Genomic DNA, 21793 nt, shown 5'->3' with positions numbered 1-21793 from the left:
TATTTTAGGTTCAAGGGGTATGTGTTCAGGTATTTTGCATGGGTAAATTGTGTGTCACAGGGGTTTGGTGCACATATAGTTTTGTCACCGAGGTAATCAGCATAACTCGTGATAGGTAGATTTTTGATCATCACCCTGCTCCCACTACCTATCCTCAAATAAGCCCCAGTGTCTATTGTTCCCTTCTTTGTGTCCATGTGTACTCAGTGTTTAGCACCCATTTATAAATGACAACATGCAGTATTTGGTTTTCTGTTCCTGTGTTAATTCGCTTAGGATAATGGCCTCCAGATCCATCCACGTTGCTGCAAAGGCCATGATCTCATTCTTTTTATAGCTGTGTAGTATTCCATGGTGTAAATGTACCACATTTTCTTTATCCGGTCTACCATTGATGGGCATTTAGGCACTATGGTGGATAGTGCTGGAATGAACATACCCATACATGTGTCTTTATGGCAGAATGATTTATATTCCTTTGGGTACATACCTAGTAATGGGATTGCTGGATCAAATGGCAGTTCTATTTTAAGTTCTTTGAGAAATCTTCAGACTGCTTTCCACAGTGGCTGAACTAATTTACATTCCCACCAGCAGTATATAAACGTTCCCTTTACTCTGCATCCTCACCAGCATTTGTTATTTTTTGACTTTTTGGTAATAGTCATTCTGACTGGTGCGAGATGGTATCTCATTATGGTTTTAATTTGCATTTCCCTAATGATTAGTAATATTGAACATTTTTTCGTATGCTTGTTGGATGCTCGTATGTCTTATTTTGAGAAATGTGTTTGTGTCCTTTGCCCATTTTTAACAAGGTTGTTTAGTTTTTGCTTGTTGATTTGTTTAGGTTCCTTATAGATTCTGGATATTGGGTCTTTGTCAGATACATAGTTTGCAAATATTTTCTCCCATTATGTACGTTGTCTGTTTACTCTGTTGATAGTAGAAAGAATATATTTGGATCATGTGTTTTTATCCATTCTGCTAATCTCTGCCTTTTGATTGGAGAGTATAATCAATTTACATTCCAAGTAATTAAGGATAAGGAAGGACTTCTGATATTTTGGCACTCATTTTTAATATTCTTTATAGTTTTGGGGGACCTCATTGCTTGCATTACTGTCTTCTTTTGTGTTGACTCTTGCAGTGAGCAGTTTATTCTTTTTCTCATTTCCTTTTGTACATATTGTAGTTATTTTCTTCGTGCTTACCATGGGGATTACATTTAACATCCTAAAGTTATAACACTCTAATTTGAATTTATACCAGTTTAACCTCAACAACATATAAAAACTCTGTTTATTTACAACTTAGTTTTCACTCCTTTCAGTTGTTGACATCACAGGCTTACATCCTTACACACTGTATTCCCAAGAACATAAACTAATAATTCTTTTAAATTCATTCATCTCTTAAAGTTATGTGGGAAACAAAGTGTGGAGTTACAAACCAAATTTATAATAATACAAGCTTTTAGACTAATAATTTTAAAAATGTGTTAGTCTCTTAAGTCATGCACAAGTCAAAAAGTAGAGTTACAAATGGTTGTTACAATAATGCTGTCTTTTATAATTGCCCATGTATTTATTGAGACTTTTTTTTTTTTTTTTTTTTTAGAAAAGGAGGTCTTCTTGTCACAGAAAACAGTTTTGAACTGTTAACATTGTAAAAAGGTATAAAAATACAGGGTAGGGGCTCTGAGCTCTCTGAGGAATTTCCTGACACACACTCTGAACTAAGGCGGAGAGATCTCTGGAAGCCTGGGCCTCTGATCCTTGCCCTGTGCCCCGTCCCCTTCCTCTTTCCCACGAGCCCATGCTCCAAGGCTGACCAGAGACAAGGGCTCTCCCGAACCCTGGCTCAACCTCTCAAGGAAGACCTTCTATGATCTACAATGGCTCATCCTGGAAGAGGGGGCTGGACTGAGGTGGGGTCCGCAGGCGATGCCAGGAAGGCTCTCCAGGCCTGGAGCTGGAGTACCTCTCCTCAGCACTGCCAGTGGGGCTCCTCCTCATTCCACCTCAGCTCGAGGCCCCCAAGGGAGCATGCTCTGGGTGGGGTGTCCAAGAGGAGGGCCCTCCCCTGTCCCGGGCACAGGGCCATTCTCCAGATGCCAGCAGGGGCTTATTTCTCTTGGGGGGCCTGAGGGTGGGAGAAGGGTGCTGAGCTCCTTGAAGCTCCTGCTGCAACTTTTGGTCCCTTCAGTGTGGACACCTGCTCCTCCAGCTAGTGCACCCTCTGGCGGTGGGCCCGCTCCCATGCCTCCAGGGTACGTTCAGCCTGTGCCTGGGCACTGCACAGGCGCTCCACCTTCTACTGCAGCTCCAGCTGCTGCTGCTGCTGTGCATCCACCTCCAGCTGGGCTGGGCTGTGGCTCTGCTCCAGCGCCACCACCTGCGCCTCTAGCTGCTAGATCTGCCTCTGGGCCTCGGCCAGCTCCAGCTCAGCCCCCATGAGGGTCCAGGTCAGGCGGCCCTTCTCTGGGCTCAGCGGCACTGTGTCCTTATGACTGCGAAGCTTCTCTCGCTCCACCTTGTCCAGTGCCCTCCTGAGGGCCACGAGGTCCTTCTCCAGCTGCAGGGCTGAGCGCTCCACCTCCCGCCTCTCGGCTTCCAGCTGAGCCAGGGCGCGCTGCAGGCTGCCCAGGCGTTCCTGCAGCATCCTCTGCTCGTCCTGCAGCTTCAGGACCGTGTACAGGACTGCAGCCTCGCCCTCCTGCCACTGCTGCAGCACCTCCTGAAGCTGTTGTAGCTGGCCCTCGGCCTCGGCCCACTGCAGCTCCAGGTCAGCCACCTCGCCTGGCAACGTCTGCACCTGCTCGCCAAGGGAGCTGCTCTGCTTCCCTGCCTCAGACAATGTCTGCCTGGCAGCGTCCAGCCGTTCCAGGAGCACTTGGCAGTCATGTTCACAGGCGGTCAGAGCCTTCTGCAGATGCAGGTTCTTGTCCTGGGTGCTGTTGAGGCTGGCGCTGCTCTAGGCCAGGGCTTCTGTCAGGCCCCGCACCTTGACGTGCAGGAGCCCCTCCCTTTCCTCCACCTTGGCCAGGGCCCCATTCAGCCACTCCACTGTCAGCTGCAGGATTCCTGCCTTCACCTCGCTGTCTGCCACCTGTCTCTGCAGGGAGTCCATCCGATTCTGGAGGGCCTGGGCTTGGGCCTCGTGGCCACTCAGGCCCAGGTGGCTGCGCTACGGCTCCCCCTCAAGCGAGGGCCGCTGCAGTTCCAGCTTGACGGTGAGGCCCTCGGAGGCGTCCAGCATCTCCTTCAGGCACCACTTGTCGCCCTCCAGCTTCCTCTCGTTGGCCTTCATCTTGCTGATCTTCTCCCGACTGGCCCGGAGCTCGCTCTCAGTGGCCTGCAGGCTTCTCTCCAGTGCGGCCACCTAGTCCACTGTGGCCCTGGCGCTCCCGCTCACTGCGCCGCACACTGTCCTCCTGCAGCGCCAGCTCCTCCTGGACCCCGCTCAGCCGCCCATCCACACTGCGCAGGGCTTTCTCACTCTCAGCCACTGTAGCCACTCTGGCCTTCTGCAGCTGCCTGGCCTTCGAGGTTGTGGTGTCCCTCTCAGCCTCCACCTTGGCCAGTTGGCGATTCAGGGCACTCTGGGTCCGAAGTTCGTCCTGTTCTCTCAGGGCGCTCCGCCGCTCCTGCAGAAATTCCCGGAGGGCCCCGCGCACTGCCTCTGGGTCCAGGTCTAGGGGAGCCGGGGAGGTGGTAAGTCCTGGAAATGGTGGCTGGGACCCAGGGCTGCATTCTAAGGTGCTGGGGCGGCCTAGCCTTTCCCCGCTTCCTCCAGCGGGCGCGTCCCGGGCAGGGGAGCCGGGCACTGGTGGCGGGGCTGGACTGGGCTGGGCGCGCGACCCAGGGCGAGGCCCCGGCACAGAACCGAGCGCAGGCCGCCCAGCTGGGCCTCCACCGCGCACCGCTGCACCTCCACGCGGGCCAGCTCGGCCTCCAGGTCTTGTGCCCGGCTCTCGGCCGCGCTCAGCCGCAGGCCCAGCTCCGCAGCCTCGGCCCGCGCCGCCTCCAGCTTGTTCTCCAGACCGCGGGCGTGGTCCAGCTGCTGCTTTTCGGTGCCGCGCACCTCCTCCAGGAAGCCCAGCAGGCCTCGCTCGCGGGTCCGGAACTCGCCTTCTTGTTCCTGCAGCTTCCGCTGGGCTACCTGGAGCTCCTGCCGCGTCGCCTCCAGGCTGTCCTCGCCCTTCAGCAGCCTCTGCCGGAGGCGCAGGATCTCCCGCCGGCTCTCCTTCTCTGCCTGCTAGCCCAGCACCAGGCGGCCCTGCAGCTCCGCCAACTCGCGGCCCACCCTGGTATTCTCACTGTCCAGCATCTGACGCCGGAGCTCCTGCAGCTCCCTCCAAGCCTCCAGCCGTGAGCGCTCCACCTCCTGCAGCCCAGTCCAAAGCTCCCCAGCCTCCTTGCCCTCTAGGAGTGCCAGCTTCTGCTCCTTGTCCTCATTGGTAAACTTCAGGCTGATGCGCTCGCTCTCTGCCTTCTTCACGGCGGCCTGCAGTGCCTCACGCTCCTTGGCACCCTCGCCCAGGCTGAGCCACAGCTTGCCCGCCTCCTGGCGCTGCACCTCGAGGCCCTCCTGGCTCTCACGCAGCTTGCTCTGGACCTCCAGCAGCTCCCGCCGAAGCCGGTCGCGGGCATCCTCCAGCACGTGCAGCTGGGTCCGAAGCTCTTCTGCCTCTCGAAGACAGGAGTCCTGCTGCTTGCCCAGGTCTCGGGCCTGCTCTTGCAGCCTCCTCACTTCCTGGGCGTGGGCCACATCAGCCTCCTCCAGCTGTGCCCATAGGTCCCTCAGCTTGGACATCAGAGCGTTTACGGTGCTCCGGTCCTGCTCCTGCCAGCTCTGGGCATCTAGTTTCTGTGGCTGCATCTCCAGGGAGATGGTGGCCAGGCTGTGCCGCGTACCCATCAACTTCTCTGACAACTCTGACAGAGTCTTTTCAGACCCCTTCAGAGACAAGGCTTGCTGCTTCTTGCTCTCGGCCAGGAGGAGGCCTCGTCGCGCTCTTGCTGCAAGGCAGCAATCTCCTCGCTCAGCTCTTCCTTCTCGATCTCCAGTCGGGCCAGCAGCTCCTCCTGCTCGCACTGCAGCTGACTCTGCAGCTGGGCCCGCTCGGCTTCCAGCTCCCGCCATGCTGCCTCCTTTTCGCGCTGGACTCGCTGCCAGTCCTCCTCATGGGCTGCCCGCTGCTCCCGCAGAGAGGCCTGGGCCTCCTGCTCAGCCTGCACCAGCTTCTGGGCCAACAGCTCCTTGTCTAGGCTGGCTTTCTCCTTTGTAGCTATTATTTGCTGCTGCAGGCCCGCCAGCTCCCCAGTCAGGGTCTCCTTGGCCAACAGCAGGGCCTGCCCATCGGCTTCCAGCTGATCCCAGCGGGCCTCGAGCTGAACCAGGTGCCCTTGCACCTCAAACAGGCTGCCCTCCAGGGCTTCCTTCTCCAAGCGCAGGCGTGTGGCCTCCTCTGACAGGGTCCTGCCTTCAGGCTCCGCGGCCGCCAGCTGCATGACCAGGCCAGTGCACCCCTTGGCTAGCGCCTCTGCCTGCCACTGTGCCTCCCGCCGAGCCTGCTCCAGCTCCTGCTCCCGCCCGCTCAGCTGCTGGGAGAGCTGGGCTAGCTGCTCCTGCAGCCGGCTGCGCTCATAGCGCAGCGTGGGGAGCTGCTGCTCCAGCGCCTCCTGGACCTCCTCTGCCACTCGCAGGGAGCCCTCCAGGCCCTGCCGCGCCGCCTCCTGCTCCAACCGCAGCTCCTCCAGCCGCTCCTGCTCTTCCCGCGCCACGGTGGCTTCCTGCTCCGCCTGCCGCAGCCGGCCCTGCAGGGCTGCCTTTTCTTCCTCCAGCTGGGCGACAAGGCGGTTCAGATCCAACTTGTCCTGAGCCAGGCTCTCGTTGAGGGCGCTCAGCTTGGACAGGGAGTCCTGCAGGGAGGCCTCCTCTGCCCTCAGCTTGGTCACGGAGAGCTCGAGTTTCACCTGGCCAGCCTCAGCCTTAGTCAGCGCCTCGGCCACCTCGGCCTTCTCGGCCTGCAGCATGTCCCGCTGCAGTGTGGTGCAGCTCAGCGCCTCCCTCACCTCCACCAGCTCCTTGGCCAGGCCTGAGCGCTTCCCTTCCAGCTGCTCTAGCTGTTTATGGCTGCGCTCAAGCTCCTGGCGCACCCGTGTACCATCCTGCACCGCCTCCTCCTGCTCTTCCTCCAATCGGTCCCGCTGGCGCCGCAGCCCCTCCTGGGCAGCCTGCAGCTTCTCACGCTCCTTCAGAAGGTCCTTGGCCCGTTGCTGGGCCACCTGCAGACTGTGGGCCAGTTTGCTCTTCTCCCTGCTCAGGAGCTCATTGGCGTTCCGCAGCCTCTGTACCTCGCGCTGGGCGTCCTCGTGGGCCTGCATGGCGCCATCGGTCTTGTCCCGCTGGTGCTGGAGCTGTTCCTCTAGGGCCCGCCGCTCAACCTCGCTGTCGCTAAGCTGCTTCCACAGGGTGCCCAGCAGGTCCTGGTTTGCCTCATAGTGCCCACGCATGTCCTGGACCTGCAGCTGTCGCTTGTGCAGGGCAGAGTGAATCAGGGCGAGCCTGGAGGAGTCTGAGCTAGCCAGGGACCGGCTTCGGTGGGGCGAACGGCTGCTGCCCAGTGAGGAGCACTGCGGTGGGTGGGGATGGGATCCGCTGGCCTGAGAGCCCCGCAGGCTGCCTTCGGACGCGTCCGCAGTGTGCTCGGAGCCGCTCAGCTGGACGCCGTCTCAGTGTCCAACAGGACGGCCTGTGCGAGGTCCCTCGGGGTCTGCTGCAGCCCCTCTCCATCCTCTGTCTCCAGGGCCACCTGCTCCTGTAGCCGCAGGGATTCCAGGGCCTCAGGCTTGCCGAGGGGCTTCTTGACCTAATCCTACTACAGATTCTGCTTCTGAAGACGCTCCACTGCCAGGGCCAGCTCTGTCACTCTGGCACTGAGGTCGGCCTTGTCCAGGTCGCTTTGCATCTGCTGCTGGGCCATGTCCTTCTCATGGAGCACCTTGTCCTGCAGCTGCCCCTCCAGTTGGGCCTGCAGCAGGGCCTGCTTCTCCAGGGCCGCTTCGGCCCCGCTCTCTGCCAGCCGCAGGCCCGTGCGCAGTACCAGGCCCGCCTCCTGGACAGCGTATGATGTCCAGGCCAGCTCCCCTCCCAGCTGCAGCAGGTCCCTCTCGGTGGACATCTTCACCTCGCTGACCAGTCACCCGACCCCCACCTGCCTGCAGAGGAGTAACAGGCGACTGTGCTCGTTGCTGAAGTAGGCGTTGAAGGACTCCTCCTCGAGCGTCCATGCCGCCTCCCGCTGCTCCAGCTCCTTGCGGCTGAGTGTCCAGTCGCTGGTCACCTTTCGTATGTCCTCACTCAGAGTCTGGCTGGCCGAGCCTGCGTGGTCCAGCTGCTCTCGGAGCATGGCATTCACCTGGATCAGGCTGGCACTCCTCTGCTGCTCCTCCTCCAGCCGAATGAGGGCGCTCTCCAGGTCTCGGCTGTGCTCTGTGTCCCTCAGCCGCTGCTGCGCAAGCTCTCTGGATCTCTCCAGCAGCTGCTGCTCCAGCTCCGAGCACCTCTTCTTGTACTGGAGAATCTTGGCCTGCAGCTGCTGCACAAGCTGGGCCTGCCGCTGTTGGCCCTCCCGGTAGGCTCCTCCTGCAGCTGCCTCCACAACTCCACGCTCTGCTGTACCAGCCCCCGGGCTCCTGCATCTCCAGCTCCTCAGACTCCAGACGCACACCCTGCTCCAGCCCATTGTGCTTAATGGTGAGCTCATCACGCTTGGCGTGGCTCTGGGCCAGTAAGTCCTCCGCGCGCGACAGCTCCTGCTGCAGCAGCTGGTTCTTTTTCTGCAGCGACAGCAGCAGTGCCATCTCTGTGGCCCGCAGAGGGACTGGGCTCTCAGGCCGGGAAAGGTTGCGGGTGACAATCTCCCTGATGTGGGCAGGTAGGATGATGGTCTGAGGGTCCTGGGCCAGGTCCCGCGTGCCCAAGCCCTTCTCATGGCCCAGGACGCTTCTCTCCAATGTCCGGATAACCGTCTCCAGTGTCAGCTGGTCCTCCTGTGGCCCCTACAGCCCCAAGCTCATGGCGGGGTGGCTGTGGGCATCCCTCCAGCCCCCTTCTGCAGGACCCCAAGACTAGCTCAGTCAGCACGCCCCACAGCCAGGCTGCTGTGCTGAGCACCAGGCAGATTAAGCTTAAATCCCGCGGCGCCCCCATGTGACCACAGCCGTGGGAGGAGCGAGATGGGGGTTGAGAGGGGAGAGGATGGGAAAGGACAGGAGAGGAGGGAAGCAGAGGCAGGGGGGATCCGAGGGAAGAAGAAGGAAGAGGAAGGATGAAGGAGAAGGGAGAGAAAGGGAGGGAAAAAGAGAGAAGAGGGAATAGGGGAGGAAAGGAGGGGGGAATCTTTATTTCTTCATACAGCTTTGAATTCCTATCTAGTACCCTTTCATTTCACTTTGCAGTACTCTCTTGAGCAGTTCTTGCAGGACAGGTGTAGTGGTAACATTAGCTTTTGTTTATCTGGGAATATCTTAATTTCTCCCTCATATTTGAGGAACAATTTTGCCAGATATAGCATTCTTAGTCAACATATTTTTAGCACTTTGAATATATCAGCTCACAGCCTTCTGGCATCTAAATTTTCTGAAGAGAAAATTGCTAACAGTTTCATTGAGGATCACTTGTATGTGATGAGTCATTTTTCTCTTGCTGCTTTCAAGATTTTTCTCTCTGTGTTTGTCTATTGTAAGTTTCATTATAAGGTGCTGTGGTTTTGGGGTATCTCTCAGTTCATCTTACTTGGCATTCATTGAGATTCTTGGAGGTTTATATTCATGTCTTTCATAAAATTTGTTAAGTTTTCAGTCACTATTTCTTCAAAGGTTTCCTTTGCCCCTTTCTCTCTCTCCTTTCCTTTTGGGACTTCTCCAATGCATATGTTGATGGGCTTGGTGTTGTCCAAAAGTCTCTTAGGCTCTGTTCATCTTTTCTTCAATCTTTTATCTACCTGTTCCTCAGACTTGATAATTTCCATTGTCCTATCTTCAAGGTTGCTGATTCTTTCTTTTGTCATGCTCAAGTCTGCCTTTAAACCCCTCTTCTGATTTTTTTTATTTCAGTTTTTGTACTTTTTGGCTCTACAGTTTATTTTTGATTTCTTTCTTTGGCTTTCTATCTCTTTCTTGATATTTCCATTTTGTTCATGCATCACTTTCTTGATTTTCTCCACATCTTCCTTTAGTTCTTGAGCATTTTTAAGAGAGTTGTTTTACAGTCTTTGTCTAATAGATCTGCTGTCATATCTACTAGATCAGGGACTGTTTCTGTCGATTTATTTTTTCCTTTGAATGTGCCATACTTTCCTGTTTCTTTGTATGCCTTGTGATTTTTTGTTGAAAATTAGACATTTGAATTTAATAATGTGAGAACTTTGGAAATCAGATTCTTCCCCTTCCTTGGTGTTTGCTGTTTTTTGTTATTGTTTCTATTTATTGTGGTTCTTTTTATTGCTGTAGGTTTTTTCTTTGCCAAAGATTAGCCTGGGGTGTAAACTTAAGATCTTCTCAGGTTTTTTCTGAGCCTGCAGCTTCCCCTGTGCATGTGCAGTCACTTTCTAATTTCCTCCATATGTGCAGTTGTTTTTGAATGTCCTAGTCTTTAATCTCTGGCTTCCAAAAGGAGAAAAGGGAAAAATGAAGGAGGGAAAAGGAAAAGTGGTGCTAACCCTTTAAATCTTGGGAAGTTGCTTCAGCCAGAGGGGGAGGGACTTGCAACAATGGAGAGAGGTGCAACAATAATGGTCACCCACCTCTTTGTCTGCAAGTCTGTGATCAGGAGCAGCAATCAGCTATCTGAGTACAGATCTGCAATTTTGGGAGGGCAAGTTCCTTTTTGCCCACCCTTGCTCGTGTAAGCTGTGTGGAAACTGTTCCACAGTGCTAGGGACACAGTGCTGTGTCCCTAGCACTGTGCTTGCCACAGGGCTGGGGCTGCTGGATAGATAGTTGCTAGTGGACTAAGAACACACTTTACCTCCAAACTTTCCCATGGAAATTGCAAGTCTTCAATATACTCAAGAGTTCAAAAACAGCTATATCAGGGTCTGTCAGTGCAATTTTTGTCTCAGTGGGGAGACTGATTCCTACTCCACCACCTTCCCAGAATCTTCCTAACCTTAAATTTTAAACATGCACACTAAAAATTATATTTTTTCGAATTATTCAGCAGCTCAATTCTCTTCCTGACAAAACAAAAGCCTTACCCATGTTATCTTCCCTCAGCACTCTATCTCCACAATTCTCATGTTATTGTTTTGAATTTTAGTATAAGCTTGTTATGAGTGCACAGAAAACTTTTCTCCTTCCCTTCTCCATACATTTCCTTCTACCCATCCTTCTTTTCATAAGTGTGAGTACAGACTGAGAGTACAGACTCAGGAGAAAAACTATCTGGGCACAAATCTTTGCTCCACCAGGTGTGTGACCTTGGGCAAGTTTCTTTACCGCTCTGAGCCCAAGTTTCCTCATGTTTATAAACAGCGATAATGTAAGTTTCTGTTTTAGGGTCATGGTATTACATTATTTAGTATATGTAATGTGCTTAGAGCAGTACCTGACACAAAGTAAGTTCTCAATAAATATGTTATTTTTTTCTCCTTCCTTGTTTGCTTAACCATCAATGTATGTTGAGATTTTTAAACCCCTTTTAATTACTATTTACTTGCTGTTATTTCTTGACTTCCATTCCTTCCTTGTGGGTTTCTCATTCTTATTGCTAACATAGATTTTTTCAGTAATTGTTTCAGAGAGAGTTGATGGATAGTGAAATGTCCAAGTTCTTCTATGTGTCTGAAGGTGCTCATTTCACATTTTTTCATAAGTTCTAGGCTTACAGATATCTTGTCATGCTTTGAAGACATTAATTGTGACACATATGGAAAATAGAGACTAAGTAACCATCCTAGTCCCCTAACGTACCTTCCTGGACTTCACAGTCAGAAAAGTCCAAATCTATATTTCTCAGATTACCCTGTAGTAGGAGGTTCTGAATATGAATGATATCCCACCAGTTAGGTACTCTTGGGTGAGATTGAAATGATGCATGGGAAGCAGCAGCCACCTTCCTGCTTCTTTGGGTCTTTCTGCTTGTGAATACAGTCATGCAGACTTTATGTTTTCCTGCTTCAGTGTTCCTTTGTGTAGTAACTAGCTTCACGGTGTCAAAAGGTGGTTGTGATATGACAGCAGATTTCTGATCTCTGAATCACAGCTACAGGGATGTGTTCTTGAAGTTAACAGCTTCAGTGTTGGGCTCCCAATTTCCTTCCATCTGAATTGAGTACAAGTGTTACCTACCTTAATGAGCCAGTTCTGTTGTGGTACCCTAGGAGTGTTTTTTAGAGGCCCAACCTACATTTCTTTCTGCCTCAAAATAATTTTGTAAGCATCTGGTCCATAGTTCAATTGAACTTCTGTTTAAAATAGCTACAGTGAGTTCTGTTTTCTGCAACTGAACCCTTACTGATGCATCGTCTTCTGACACCCATTGTTGTGGATTATGTTTGTTTTTCTTTTTATGGATAATGTGTCATTCCTCTCTAGTGACTTTTAGGATATTTCCTTTGTCTTCAGTGTTGTTTAGTTTAACTGAAGGGGCCCAGTGGTATATTTTGTGTATGTACATATCCTACTCACCACTTGAGTTTTTGTTTTTGTTTTTGTTTTTTCCATATTGGTACAAATCCCGACCCTGCACTGAGCACAGTGCAGAATTAGGGATTGAGAGTCTAGATGTTTCACTTCGTTTCAAACCATGGTTTAAGCAGGGGACTCACTTTCAGGAGAGACCCAAGGTGGATAGGTCAAGATATTCTGGTTTTCATTCATGATGAAAACATTTTCCTACCTCCTAGATCCATACAGAACACTTAGTTCTAGCTCCCTCAGTACCTGCCTACAGTTTAGCTCTCTTTCCTGGCTTCTCAGACCTGTTTCCCTTGCTAGCCTCCAAGGGCTGTGAAGCTTCAGGTCCCATTTACTGCTCTGCATTCCTTCTGCTTCTGGGTCTTAGAGGTTTCCTGTTATACTTTTGAGAATGGCTACTATTTTAAAAATATTTTTAAAATGTTGTCCATTGTTACAGTGTGTTTGGAAAAGAAGGTGGGGAAGCAATGGATTAGGGTGGTGTTCTTTCAGGTTAGTTCAAACTGACATCCTCACCTGAAGTTGCTGCCCATCACTGAATGATAAAAGGTATATCTCATTTCCTTTTTAAAAAAAATTACTCCCTATAGTTAAAAACAGAAGTACAACTAAGCAATAGGCCTATGAAAATATTTAATCCTGATTATGTATTCAAAGGCATACAAAATAACATATCAAAATAAACTATTTTAACCTATCAAATTGTGAGATTGACAAACCCGTTGTGAGACTCAGGGATAGGTAAAGTGGAGTAGAAGGAAAGGATCAAGTTCTCTCTCCTAGGAAACAGAGTTAGCTCTAGCCTTAAAGTAGAGATGATCAAGAAGGAAACATGCATCTATAGCCATATCACCATGAATGTGCCCAATCTCATCTGATCTTGGAAGCTAAGCAGGGTTGGGCCTGGTTAGTACTTGGAGGGGAGACTGCCAGGAATACCAGGTGCTGTAGGCTTTTTTTTTTTTAAGGAAAGATTTTAGAGAAGTGATGGGTTAAATATTATATTGATCTTGAAGGAAGGGAAATGCACCCCGCTTGAGGCAATGAAAGGTAGTAATAAATTTTTTAATCTATTGAATCAGAATTGCCACCATTGTCTCAAAAAACTCTCATCCTGACTCCAGTGAGTAGTGTGACTTGGTATCCCAACTCTGGAGAGCATCAAAAGCCCTAAGCCATGCATACCCTTTGGTGCACTTTCTAGGAATATATATCAAGGAATTGATGACTGTGCCACAGCATTTATCCACAACGGCATCTGTCACTGTATCATTTATAAAAACAAGGAAAAACAACAACAAAAAGCAAACCAACCCCCACCAAAGGGCACTGGGGGATACATGATGAAACCTTCATACAAAAGAGATACTAGGTAGCTTTGGATGTAGGAAAATACATAATAACATGGTAAGACAAACATGAAATAGCGGAATCAGATTTCAAAGTAGTATGTTTGTAGTTTTACATACATAAAAGGTGCACACAAAGTGAAAATTCATCCAAAACCCAGCAATTTCCCTTGGGAGTGGGGTAGGTAGGAGTAGGATGTGATTTTGCATGCTCTTTGTATTTCCCATTTCTCAATGTATTTGCTCTAGTGCCCCTGAAACTTCCCACTTAGCTGCTTTCTTGCCCTCTCCTGACTCAGTCTCTTAGGTCCCAATCAATCTCTGGAGGTGGAATGGAAGGAAGACAGGTGGACCCATCTCAGGGTGGCCACAGCTGCTCCCACTGGGGAGTTCCATTTGGAGAAGGCTCTCAGGTCTACCCCTCATCCAAGCCCTGGATTTCTTCTGGACCTCACCCAGAAAGGACAGGGTCATCTTCCATCTTTGCTATTCCATTCCACCATTCTTCCAGCCCAGTTCCCTGCCTCTCCAAGGGGCACTGGTAGCTCAGGAAAAGAGCTTCTTCTTGGGGTTCTGTTTCAGACTTGGTTCCTGTCTTTGGTTTCTCTGTAAAACAGGGATAATGGTTAGGTGGTTGTGTGATAATGATGAGATTAGGAATGCAAAGCACCTAGTACGGTGCCTGGCACATGGCAGGCTCTCATCAGAGGTCGGTTCCCTTCACTTGGTTCCTTTTCCCCACAGTAACAAGGCTGCTCCAGGTGAGACCTGATGACAAACAATGAACAGACATCAGCGAATTCACTGCTTACAAGCATCCCAACGGAACCTTACTAAAAACTCCAGGTTGTGCACAGCTTGCCTGGCACCACACAGTAGTAAGTGGAAGAGCTGGGCTCAGGGCTCAGGGCTTTGGTCTCCTGGAGTCCCATCGGAGCAGAACCGGCCTTCCTGCCTTTTCCTCTGTAGCAGGGATGGGAGGGGTGATCCTCCCTCTTCAAGAGGCCTTGGAGCCAGGCTCTGGGAGGATCATTTCCCATCTTGCTTTGCCAAGTCATGTGATCCCTGGAGTGGGGATAAAGAGGACCATCTAGACAAAGGGGAGGGAAGATCAAGGACTGGGGTCCATTTCTCCTGTGGTGGCAGATGCCATAGGGCATTAGCACCAGTGCGTTTGGACGGGTCCTCCTTGTCAGGATGCTCTGACCCCTGGGTAGCCCTTGGCAACAGGAGTGCCCCCAGGGTCCCTAAACCCAGTCTTCACTCCTGAGTCTGAGCATAGCCCTGTGTCCTCAGGATGCCTCCCCACCCCCACCCAGGGGCCCTATGGGGCTTCCTCTAACACTACCCTCTGCCCTCCCTCCCCCACCTTTTGCCTGCTTGCCAACCCTTACAGCAGCCACTAGGGAGGTCTCTGGTGGGAGCCACTAGGGAGGGGGGCTCTGATGGGACAGAATTTGCTTCCAAGGTTGGGAAAGGGAAGCAGGCTTCCAGGGCCAGGTCCTTTATCTTCTCCAAGATTCTGCAGTAACCTTGCTGGTAGGGAGGCAGTGGGAGGTGGCCTCAGGCAGGGAGAGGAGTCTCAGTGCTACACAAAATGACCTGTGTCAAGTCTGTTTCAGTTCACTTCACCCTAGTCCACCCTCAGGATTCTACTGACTTAAGACACTTTTGATCGCCAGACTCTAAAAAGGAAAGGGACTTATGTTTTGGGTCGTTGAACAAAGGTTGTCAACAGAACAAGCAGCTACCTCTCGGGGCCAGGCTAGGATGCTGCCTGCTTCTCATGGGGCAGTGGTCCAGGTCAAGTCGGTTCTCAGCACAGCCTCTGAACAGGAAACACGGTCCCTGCCACAGCCTCCCCCAGCCCTAGCCCTCAGAGGCTTCTCCCTGCCAACTCCTGGCCATGGGAGCTGGTGACCTCACCATGGGGCCTCTCCACCCGGGGCCACTGCATCACCCCCACCAGACACGGGAGGCCTCCAGTTGGGATTTTAGTGTATTAAACCAAGGACTTTTTTTTAAACTTAGAGAAAACAAGAAGACGTGACAACACCAGAAACAAGAACATCTCTCTGGCCAGCCTGTGCTGACCAGTACACAGTGAATCACACACAGAAAAGTATGTCATTCCGGTCAGTGTCTAGAAGCTCCACCGCCTAGAAAACAGACTGCAAATAAATAAAGCGCATGGAGACCCCGTCACGCAGCAAGGGCCCCATCCGGGAGAGAAGAGGTGGGGAGGGGAGGTGGAGAAGCGGCAGGCGGGGCTACCACTTAAGGCAGCAGGGGTGAAAAAGCAGGGACAGGAGCAGATGCTGAGGGCTTGGCCCTGACCCTCCCCAGCCAGCCCCTCTAGGCCAATACGGCCACACCAGAAGCCACTGGGGGTGGGCGGACATGGATTTCCGTGACCCTCTTATGGGGTGGGGCTCCCTGCAGTGGGGGGTCTTTGAGGGCAGAGACCCCTGCGGCTGACGCAACTTTATCCCAGTAGGGAAACAGCTTCCAGGGTCCCAGGCCAAGCCCCTTGCATGGGGAGGGCTCAGTCACCCCCCACACTCCCACGCATGCACTCAGCAAAGAGCTTTCCTCCAGCCTTCCTGGCTGGCCCAGGAAGAGGCTGGAGCTGGGGATCCAGTCACCCAGAGGGTGACACCAGGGTTTGAAAGGGCCACATCTGTGCATCAGACACAAGGAGGCTCCTCACTTCTCTTCTCCAGCCCTTTGTCACTCTTGTCCCATAGAGGATGCCCCCAAAGATCTGTTGGGGGGACCAGCAGGCTGACAGGCCCCCAGAGGTGGTCCAGGGTGGACAGGGTTGGGGTGGATGAGAGGGGCCAGCAGGGTCAGGGGTTCCCAAGAAACTTGGGACAAGGAGGCATGTCATCAGGCCCTGGATGTGGGAGACTGCAAGGGTCATGAGGCAGCCACTGTCCAGCCTCTTCTGGCGTGAGGCAGGCGGACAGCTTCATTCAGGACCTGAGTCCAGTGGGCAGCTGAGGAGGGTACATAGTAGGTGGCTGGGCCACTCTGTCCCTGGAGCTGGCCAGACTGCTGCAGTTTTCAGTCCCAGGAACTGAGAACGTGGCGCCCGGGGTACCAGTGCAAGAGATGCGGAAATGGGGATAGATGGTAAGGGCGAGGGTCTCTTCCTGGCTCCCCTCTGGGCTGCTCCTGACCATTGTACACCAGTTAGCAGCACACCCGGGGGGCCCCCAGGAGCAATCCAAGCGTTGAGGATGAGATTCTCCTGTGTGATCCTGGGGATGGGGGGGGTCGAGCTTGAGGAGAGAGAATTGGGGTCATGCCATGGGTCTCAGCCCCAGCCCACCCCAGGTTTATCCCTTCACCCTCCTGGTTATGTCGTGTCTCCAGGAGCCACAACACCAAGATCACCCCCACTTGCCCACCAAACTGGGAGGCTTGTGCCACTTCACTGCTGAGGAGCCCTTGGTGAAGCTCCAGGTGGGGTGAGAGGCTAGGATGTGGGGGAAAGCTTGGCTCCCCAGGGGTCCTGGGGCTCATCTCTCCTGTCTCCCATCTCAGCTGTCCGTCCTCCTGATCTTCCCTGTGACTTTCCGTACTGCTCCAAGGAAAGCGACATTCCTAGATTCCCTACCCCTGGGCCCCTCTCTCCCTTGGTGCCCCAGGAGCCCTATGCTCCCCTCTCCACTTCCCCCTCCCTCCTCCCACCATGCCAGGTCTTGAAGAAGACTGGGGAGGGGTGTGGGGGCCTGCAGGCCCAGGGGCACACGCAGTTCCTCCTCCTCCTATCTGCATTTCAAGGGCAAATCCACCCCTCCCTGAAGCCTCAGTTTCCTCTGTCATTAGGAGGGGGAAATACACCTCTCTCACAGTGCTGCTAGCAGATTTCAGTTCCCAGGGAACTCAGACCTTCCTTCCCAAGCCAGGACTCAATCACTGGGCACCCCCACCCCTGTGAGCCTTTGTCCATGCTGTGCCTCTACTAGGAAGGCCCTTCTCCTCTTGTTCAGGCCCTTCATGCTGCCTCTGCCCAGGCAAGTTCCAGGGCCAGAGGTGCCCCTGGGCAGGGATGTGACTCTTGGCAAGGCCAGAGAAGGGGCGGGTCACCGCCTACAAACGTCAATGCCTGAAAGAGAAAGAAAGAGATGGGGACCTCAGTTGCCTGGCCACCAGACACGTCCTTGCTTCCCCCAGGAATGGCCTCCTCTGCAAGCCCCTCCTCCATCTGCTCTGCCCACCCCAGGCTGAGAGCTGCTGTGTGCTCAGGGAGGTCTCCTTTTCCCAGATCACTTCAGTACACAGTAGGCTTCTAGAGGCCGTCTGGGGCTGGAGGATGGGACTCTGGCCCTGGGAGGGCCTTGCTAGCTAGGGGCCTTAGGGAGCATGGGCTGACATGGCAGAAGAGCAAGACTGGGGGAGGGGACGGTAGGAATGCGTCTCTCCCACTCTTCCCTGTCTCCAAATGCAGAGCTTGGGGGGTGCCCTCATGTAGGGGCAGGGGAACATAAGGGACAGCAGGAGCAGGCAGAGACCAGTCCTCTGGCCCCAAAGACAGGGCAGGAGGCAGTTTTGCCAAGGGCTGTGCAGGAGCTGCAGAGAGCCCCAGGGCTGAGGGCTGAGAACAGATATGGGGCGCAACCTAGAAGAGAACCGTCCTCCCTATGCCCACCGACTGGTGGGGAAGAGAAGGGTGGGGGCATCGTTGCTCCTCTAGGGCCTTCCGGGGCCGCCCCCAGCCCATTACCCTCCATTCCTCAGGGTTCAGGGGACACCCTGGGGGCCTCTGCGGAAAGGGAGGCAGGCACTGGGGCGTGGGCGGGAGGGGGCCGCCCCTCACCCTATCCTGCAATCATGACTGGGGAGGAGGGGAGAGCCTGCGGCTGCCTTTCTTTTCCCCACCTGGGCTCCACAGCTCTTCGGGCTGGTTTGCCCCGGTGCCTTCCATATTTCCCCCTGACGGCCAACACGCCCTGACATCTGAAGGGCAGAGCCACCGCCCCTCTCCCATTCCAACCTGTCGCCTCCTACCTTTCTGCTCCGGGCCTGGAAAGTCAAGTCGCCGCAGCAGAATTCCCTCCTTCTGGTTTCCCCCTCTTTGGCCAATATGAGGCAACAGGTCGGCCGAGCCCAGGTAGTTTCTGGAGCCCGATGGCAGGGGCCCATTCAGTGCGTTTCTGCACGATCCAGGGCCCCCGGGCTGAGACCGCAGCCGGGGCCAGGGCTGGGCCGTCGTGCCCTGGCGGCGTAGGTCTAGAGTCCAGGGGTCCGAGCCGCCCCGCCTCCGCCCCCCGCCGCGGCCCAGCTTTCCTTCATGCCGGCGACCCGGCCGGGGGCGGGCGGGGACACGGGCGCCCCTTCAGCCGGGCCTTCGCCGCCGCCGCCGCCGGCGCTCACTCGATCCGCACCTGCAGGCGGACGTTAAGCATCACCGAGGCCACGATGTAGAAGTAGGGGAAGTTCATGCGCAGCCGCCAGGCCAGGTCGAAGAAGGTGAGCAGCGTGCGCGTGAGCCCCTTGCAGAAGGCGCCGTACGAGCCTCGGGCCGCAGCTGAGCGCGACAGCCGCACTGCCAGGCCAGACAGGGCCGCCGCAGCCGCCGCTGCAGACAGAGCCGCCGACGCCGCCATGGGCCCGGGCCCCGCGCAGGCCCCGCCGACCGACTGACCCGCTCGAGCGCGAGCCTCAGGGCGGTGGGACCCGAGCACTAGTGCACCCAGCGGGTCGCCCAGAGCCGCGGCCGCCCCGCCCCCGTGTTCCCAAGGCCGAGCGGGGCTCAGGCGGCCGCTGCCTCGGCCCCTCCTCCACGATCCCGCACAGCTCCGCCCCCTCCACACATCCTCACTGCGGGGGGCCACCCCCCCGAACCCCCCCCGGCCAGCATAGGTCCGCCGCTGGCTTAGCCACGCCCCCAACCGGGAGCCGCAGAGAGGCCGTCAGCGCTGCGACCCCGCCTGCTCGACGTGCCCCGCAGGCTCAGCTCCGCCCACTGCCCCGTCCCGCCCACACAGCCCCGCCTCTTTCCGGGCGCCTCCGGAGGCTGGAGTGGATTGAAGGGCGGAGCTGCCAGGGATCGCTTTGAGACCATTTCCCAGGGTGGAGCGGGAGTGGAGGAGGACAATCTGGGCCGCTACGCTGATTCTGTATAGAAAGCACGTGCAGAAGCCTCTGCCTGTTCATATCACCTCCCTTCTCCCACGGTCTCCCCTGAAAACTGGCCAGCCAAGCCATTATATCTTTCTTTAATTCGCATGGTGCAGTAACTGCGCTACAGAGTGCCATCAAGCCCACATGCGTGCATTTTTCCCTTTCTGGTATATTTGCTGGTCACGTATATCTCTTTATTGGCGAATTTCCCCATTGTCCTTCCCTTTCTAAGCACTCTTCTTAATCCATTGTTTGCCATGGTGGTTGCACAAGGTCGTCTTGGGTTTTCATTTGCTCTTGTTTATGGCCTTTTTGTTTGTTTGTTGCCAGTGTGCTTAAAAGCCCTTCGTGGTTTCATTCAATCTTTATTAAACGTAAACCAATCAAAACCCAGTAGCGTTTTTTCAGACTGTTTTAATGATGTGGGGAAATGCTCTCACTTCGTTATGGTCATGACTTTTGAAAAACTGTCGACAAGAAAGAAGTAGGTTCACCCAACCCCATCCCAGTTTTCACAACAAAGGTTGACGTGGGTATTTAAGAACTCTCAAAATACCTGTTCACCGTCACACCTGATCATCTCTATGGTATCCCACGTAACTGTTTAAGGAACGCAGCGGATCCATTTACACTGATTGAGCAATTGTCCTACCTACATGATCAAGAAAAAAAAAATCCAGTTCCAGAATCACTGGATTCTGGTTATTGTGTGGACATCACGATTTTATCAACAACGCAACACATCCATGCATGGGTATACATGCATCAAAAAAAAAATGCCAGGGCAGGAGGCTGGGCGCGGTTTTTCTTTTCTTTCTTTTTCTCTTTTCTATTTTTTTTTCTTTTCTTTTTCTTTTTTTTTCTTTTTTTGAGACTAAGTCTCACTCTATCTTCCACTCTGATGATCTCAGCTCACTGCTGTCTCTGCCTCCCAGGTTCAAGCGATTCTCTTGCCTCAGCCTCCTGAGTAGCTGGGACTACAGGCACGCGACACCACGCCTGGCTAATTTTTGTATTTTTAGTATTTTTAGTAGAGATAGGGTTCACCATGTTGGCCAAGCTGATCTGGAACTCCTGATCTCAGGTTATCCGCTTACCTCGGCCTCCCAAATTGCTGGGATTATAGGCGTGCAATCTCGGCATTTTGGGAAGCCGAGATGGGAGGATCACTTAAGGCTGGGCCTGTTTAGCAAGGTCCTCGTCTCTACAAAAAAAAAATAAAATATATTAGTGGGGTGTGGTAGCATATGCCTGTAGTCCCAGCTACACAGGAGGCTGAAGTGGGAGGATCGCTTGAGCCCAGGAGTTCAATGTTACTGTAAGCTATGATCCTGCCACTGTACGATGGAGTGAGACTGCCTCTACTACAAAAAAGAAAAAGCCAGGGCAGATATATCAAATTGCTCTATATTGTTCTGGTTAAGACAATAGGGAGACTTAAACTTTTTACTTCGCTCTATATGTCTGTATGTCCAAATGTATGTCTATACATATTCCTTGTATAATACAATGAAAAAAATTAGTAATATTTGAAATAGAAAGGGCCATAGAAATATAGACTTAAAGCACATAGAAACCCATTGTTCCAGACTGGCTAGAACCCCATTCATTTGCAGACCCTGTTGCTTCCAGCCATTTCTGAAACCTCTCCTTGGCCTCATCTCATTTATTTTTTAACATTTTGTTTGTAAATAATTATAGACTCACAGGAAATTTCAAAAATAGTACCAAAAAAGACCTTGTGCCTTTTATCCAGCTTCCCTCAACAGTAACATTTTTTGTTGATGTAATATAATATCAAAATCAAGAATTGAAATTGATACATTACTGTTTACCAGACTGCAGGCCTGATTTCACTTGGAATATTTTTTTAAACCTGCATTAATGTGTGGGTGTGCACACATATAGTCCTAACAATTTTACACCATCTAAAGATTTGTGTAACCACAACTACAATGAAGATACAAAAGTATTCCATTACCCAAAAAAAAACCTCCTTTGGGTTACCTCTTTGCACTCACATTCAGCCACTCTGCACATATTATGTTAGATTTATTTCATCCTCTTTGGAGTGACTGCTAGTGGTATTGTGAGTTTGATTACATGTCAAACATTTGGTTTCCATGTGTTCATTGTTAATATATAGAACTGCAACTAATATTTTAATTACATTATTAATCTTGAGATAATTGTAGATTTACATGCAATTTTAGGAAAAAATACAGAGAGATCCCATGTTCCCTTTAACCAGTTCCACTGGTTAATATCTTTCAAAACTACAGTACAATATCATAATCAGGATGTTGATATTGACACAATCCATCTATCCTATTCAGAATTCCCTCAAGCTGCCCTTTTTTGACCAAATCTGCTTCCATCCCGCTCTCCCTCCTTAATGACTGGCAACCACTAATGTGTTGTCTATTTCTATAATTTTATCATTTCAAGAATGTTAAACAAATGGAATGATACAACATTGTAACCTTTGGGAATTGACATTTTTCACTCAATATCATTCTCTAGAGAATCATCCAAGTTGTTGGGGGTGTGAAGTGTCAATAGTTCTTTATTTCTTTTTGCTGCTGAGTAGTACTCCTTGGTGTA

The 21793-nt window shown here is 52.5% G+C and overlaps 1 protein-coding gene and 2 pseudogenes across 1 annotated transcript; 1 reads left to right on the top strand and 2 right to left on the bottom strand.

Annotated features, from left to right (window-relative positions):
- Nucleotides 1-1056: 1056 nt before the first annotated feature.
- Nucleotides 1057-8087, bottom strand: LOC100988826 (rootletin-like; annotated as a pseudogene).
- A 4457-nt stretch (nt 8088-12544) lies between these two features.
- LOC112438647 (5S ribosomal RNA) lies at nt 12545-12662 on the top strand (annotated as a pseudogene).
- Nucleotides 12663-12754: 92 nt separating this feature from the next.
- On the bottom strand, nt 12755-18876 carry SMIM10L2A (small integral membrane protein 10 like 2A). The gene is made up of 2 exons (XM_008968516.6): nt 18074-18876; nt 12755-17171 (listed from the first exon to the last, which is right to left on the bottom strand). Exon 1 carries the CDS (start codon nt 18670-18672, stop codon nt 18436-18438), a length of 237 nt encoding a protein of 78 aa, XP_008966764.2. The 5' UTR covers nt 18673-18876; the 3' UTR covers nt 12755-17171; nt 18074-18435.
- Between the last annotated feature and the right edge of the window lie 2917 nt (nt 18877-21793).

Source organism: Pan paniscus, chromosome X, assembly GCF_029289425.2.
Source record: "Pan paniscus chromosome X, NHGRI_mPanPan1-v2.0_pri, whole genome shotgun sequence".
Taxonomy (NCBI): domain Eukaryota; kingdom Metazoa; phylum Chordata; class Mammalia; order Primates; family Hominidae; genus Pan; species Pan paniscus.
The sequence above is the reverse complement of the archived record's forward strand: the minus strand, read 5'-3'. Positions and strand labels throughout refer to the sequence as shown.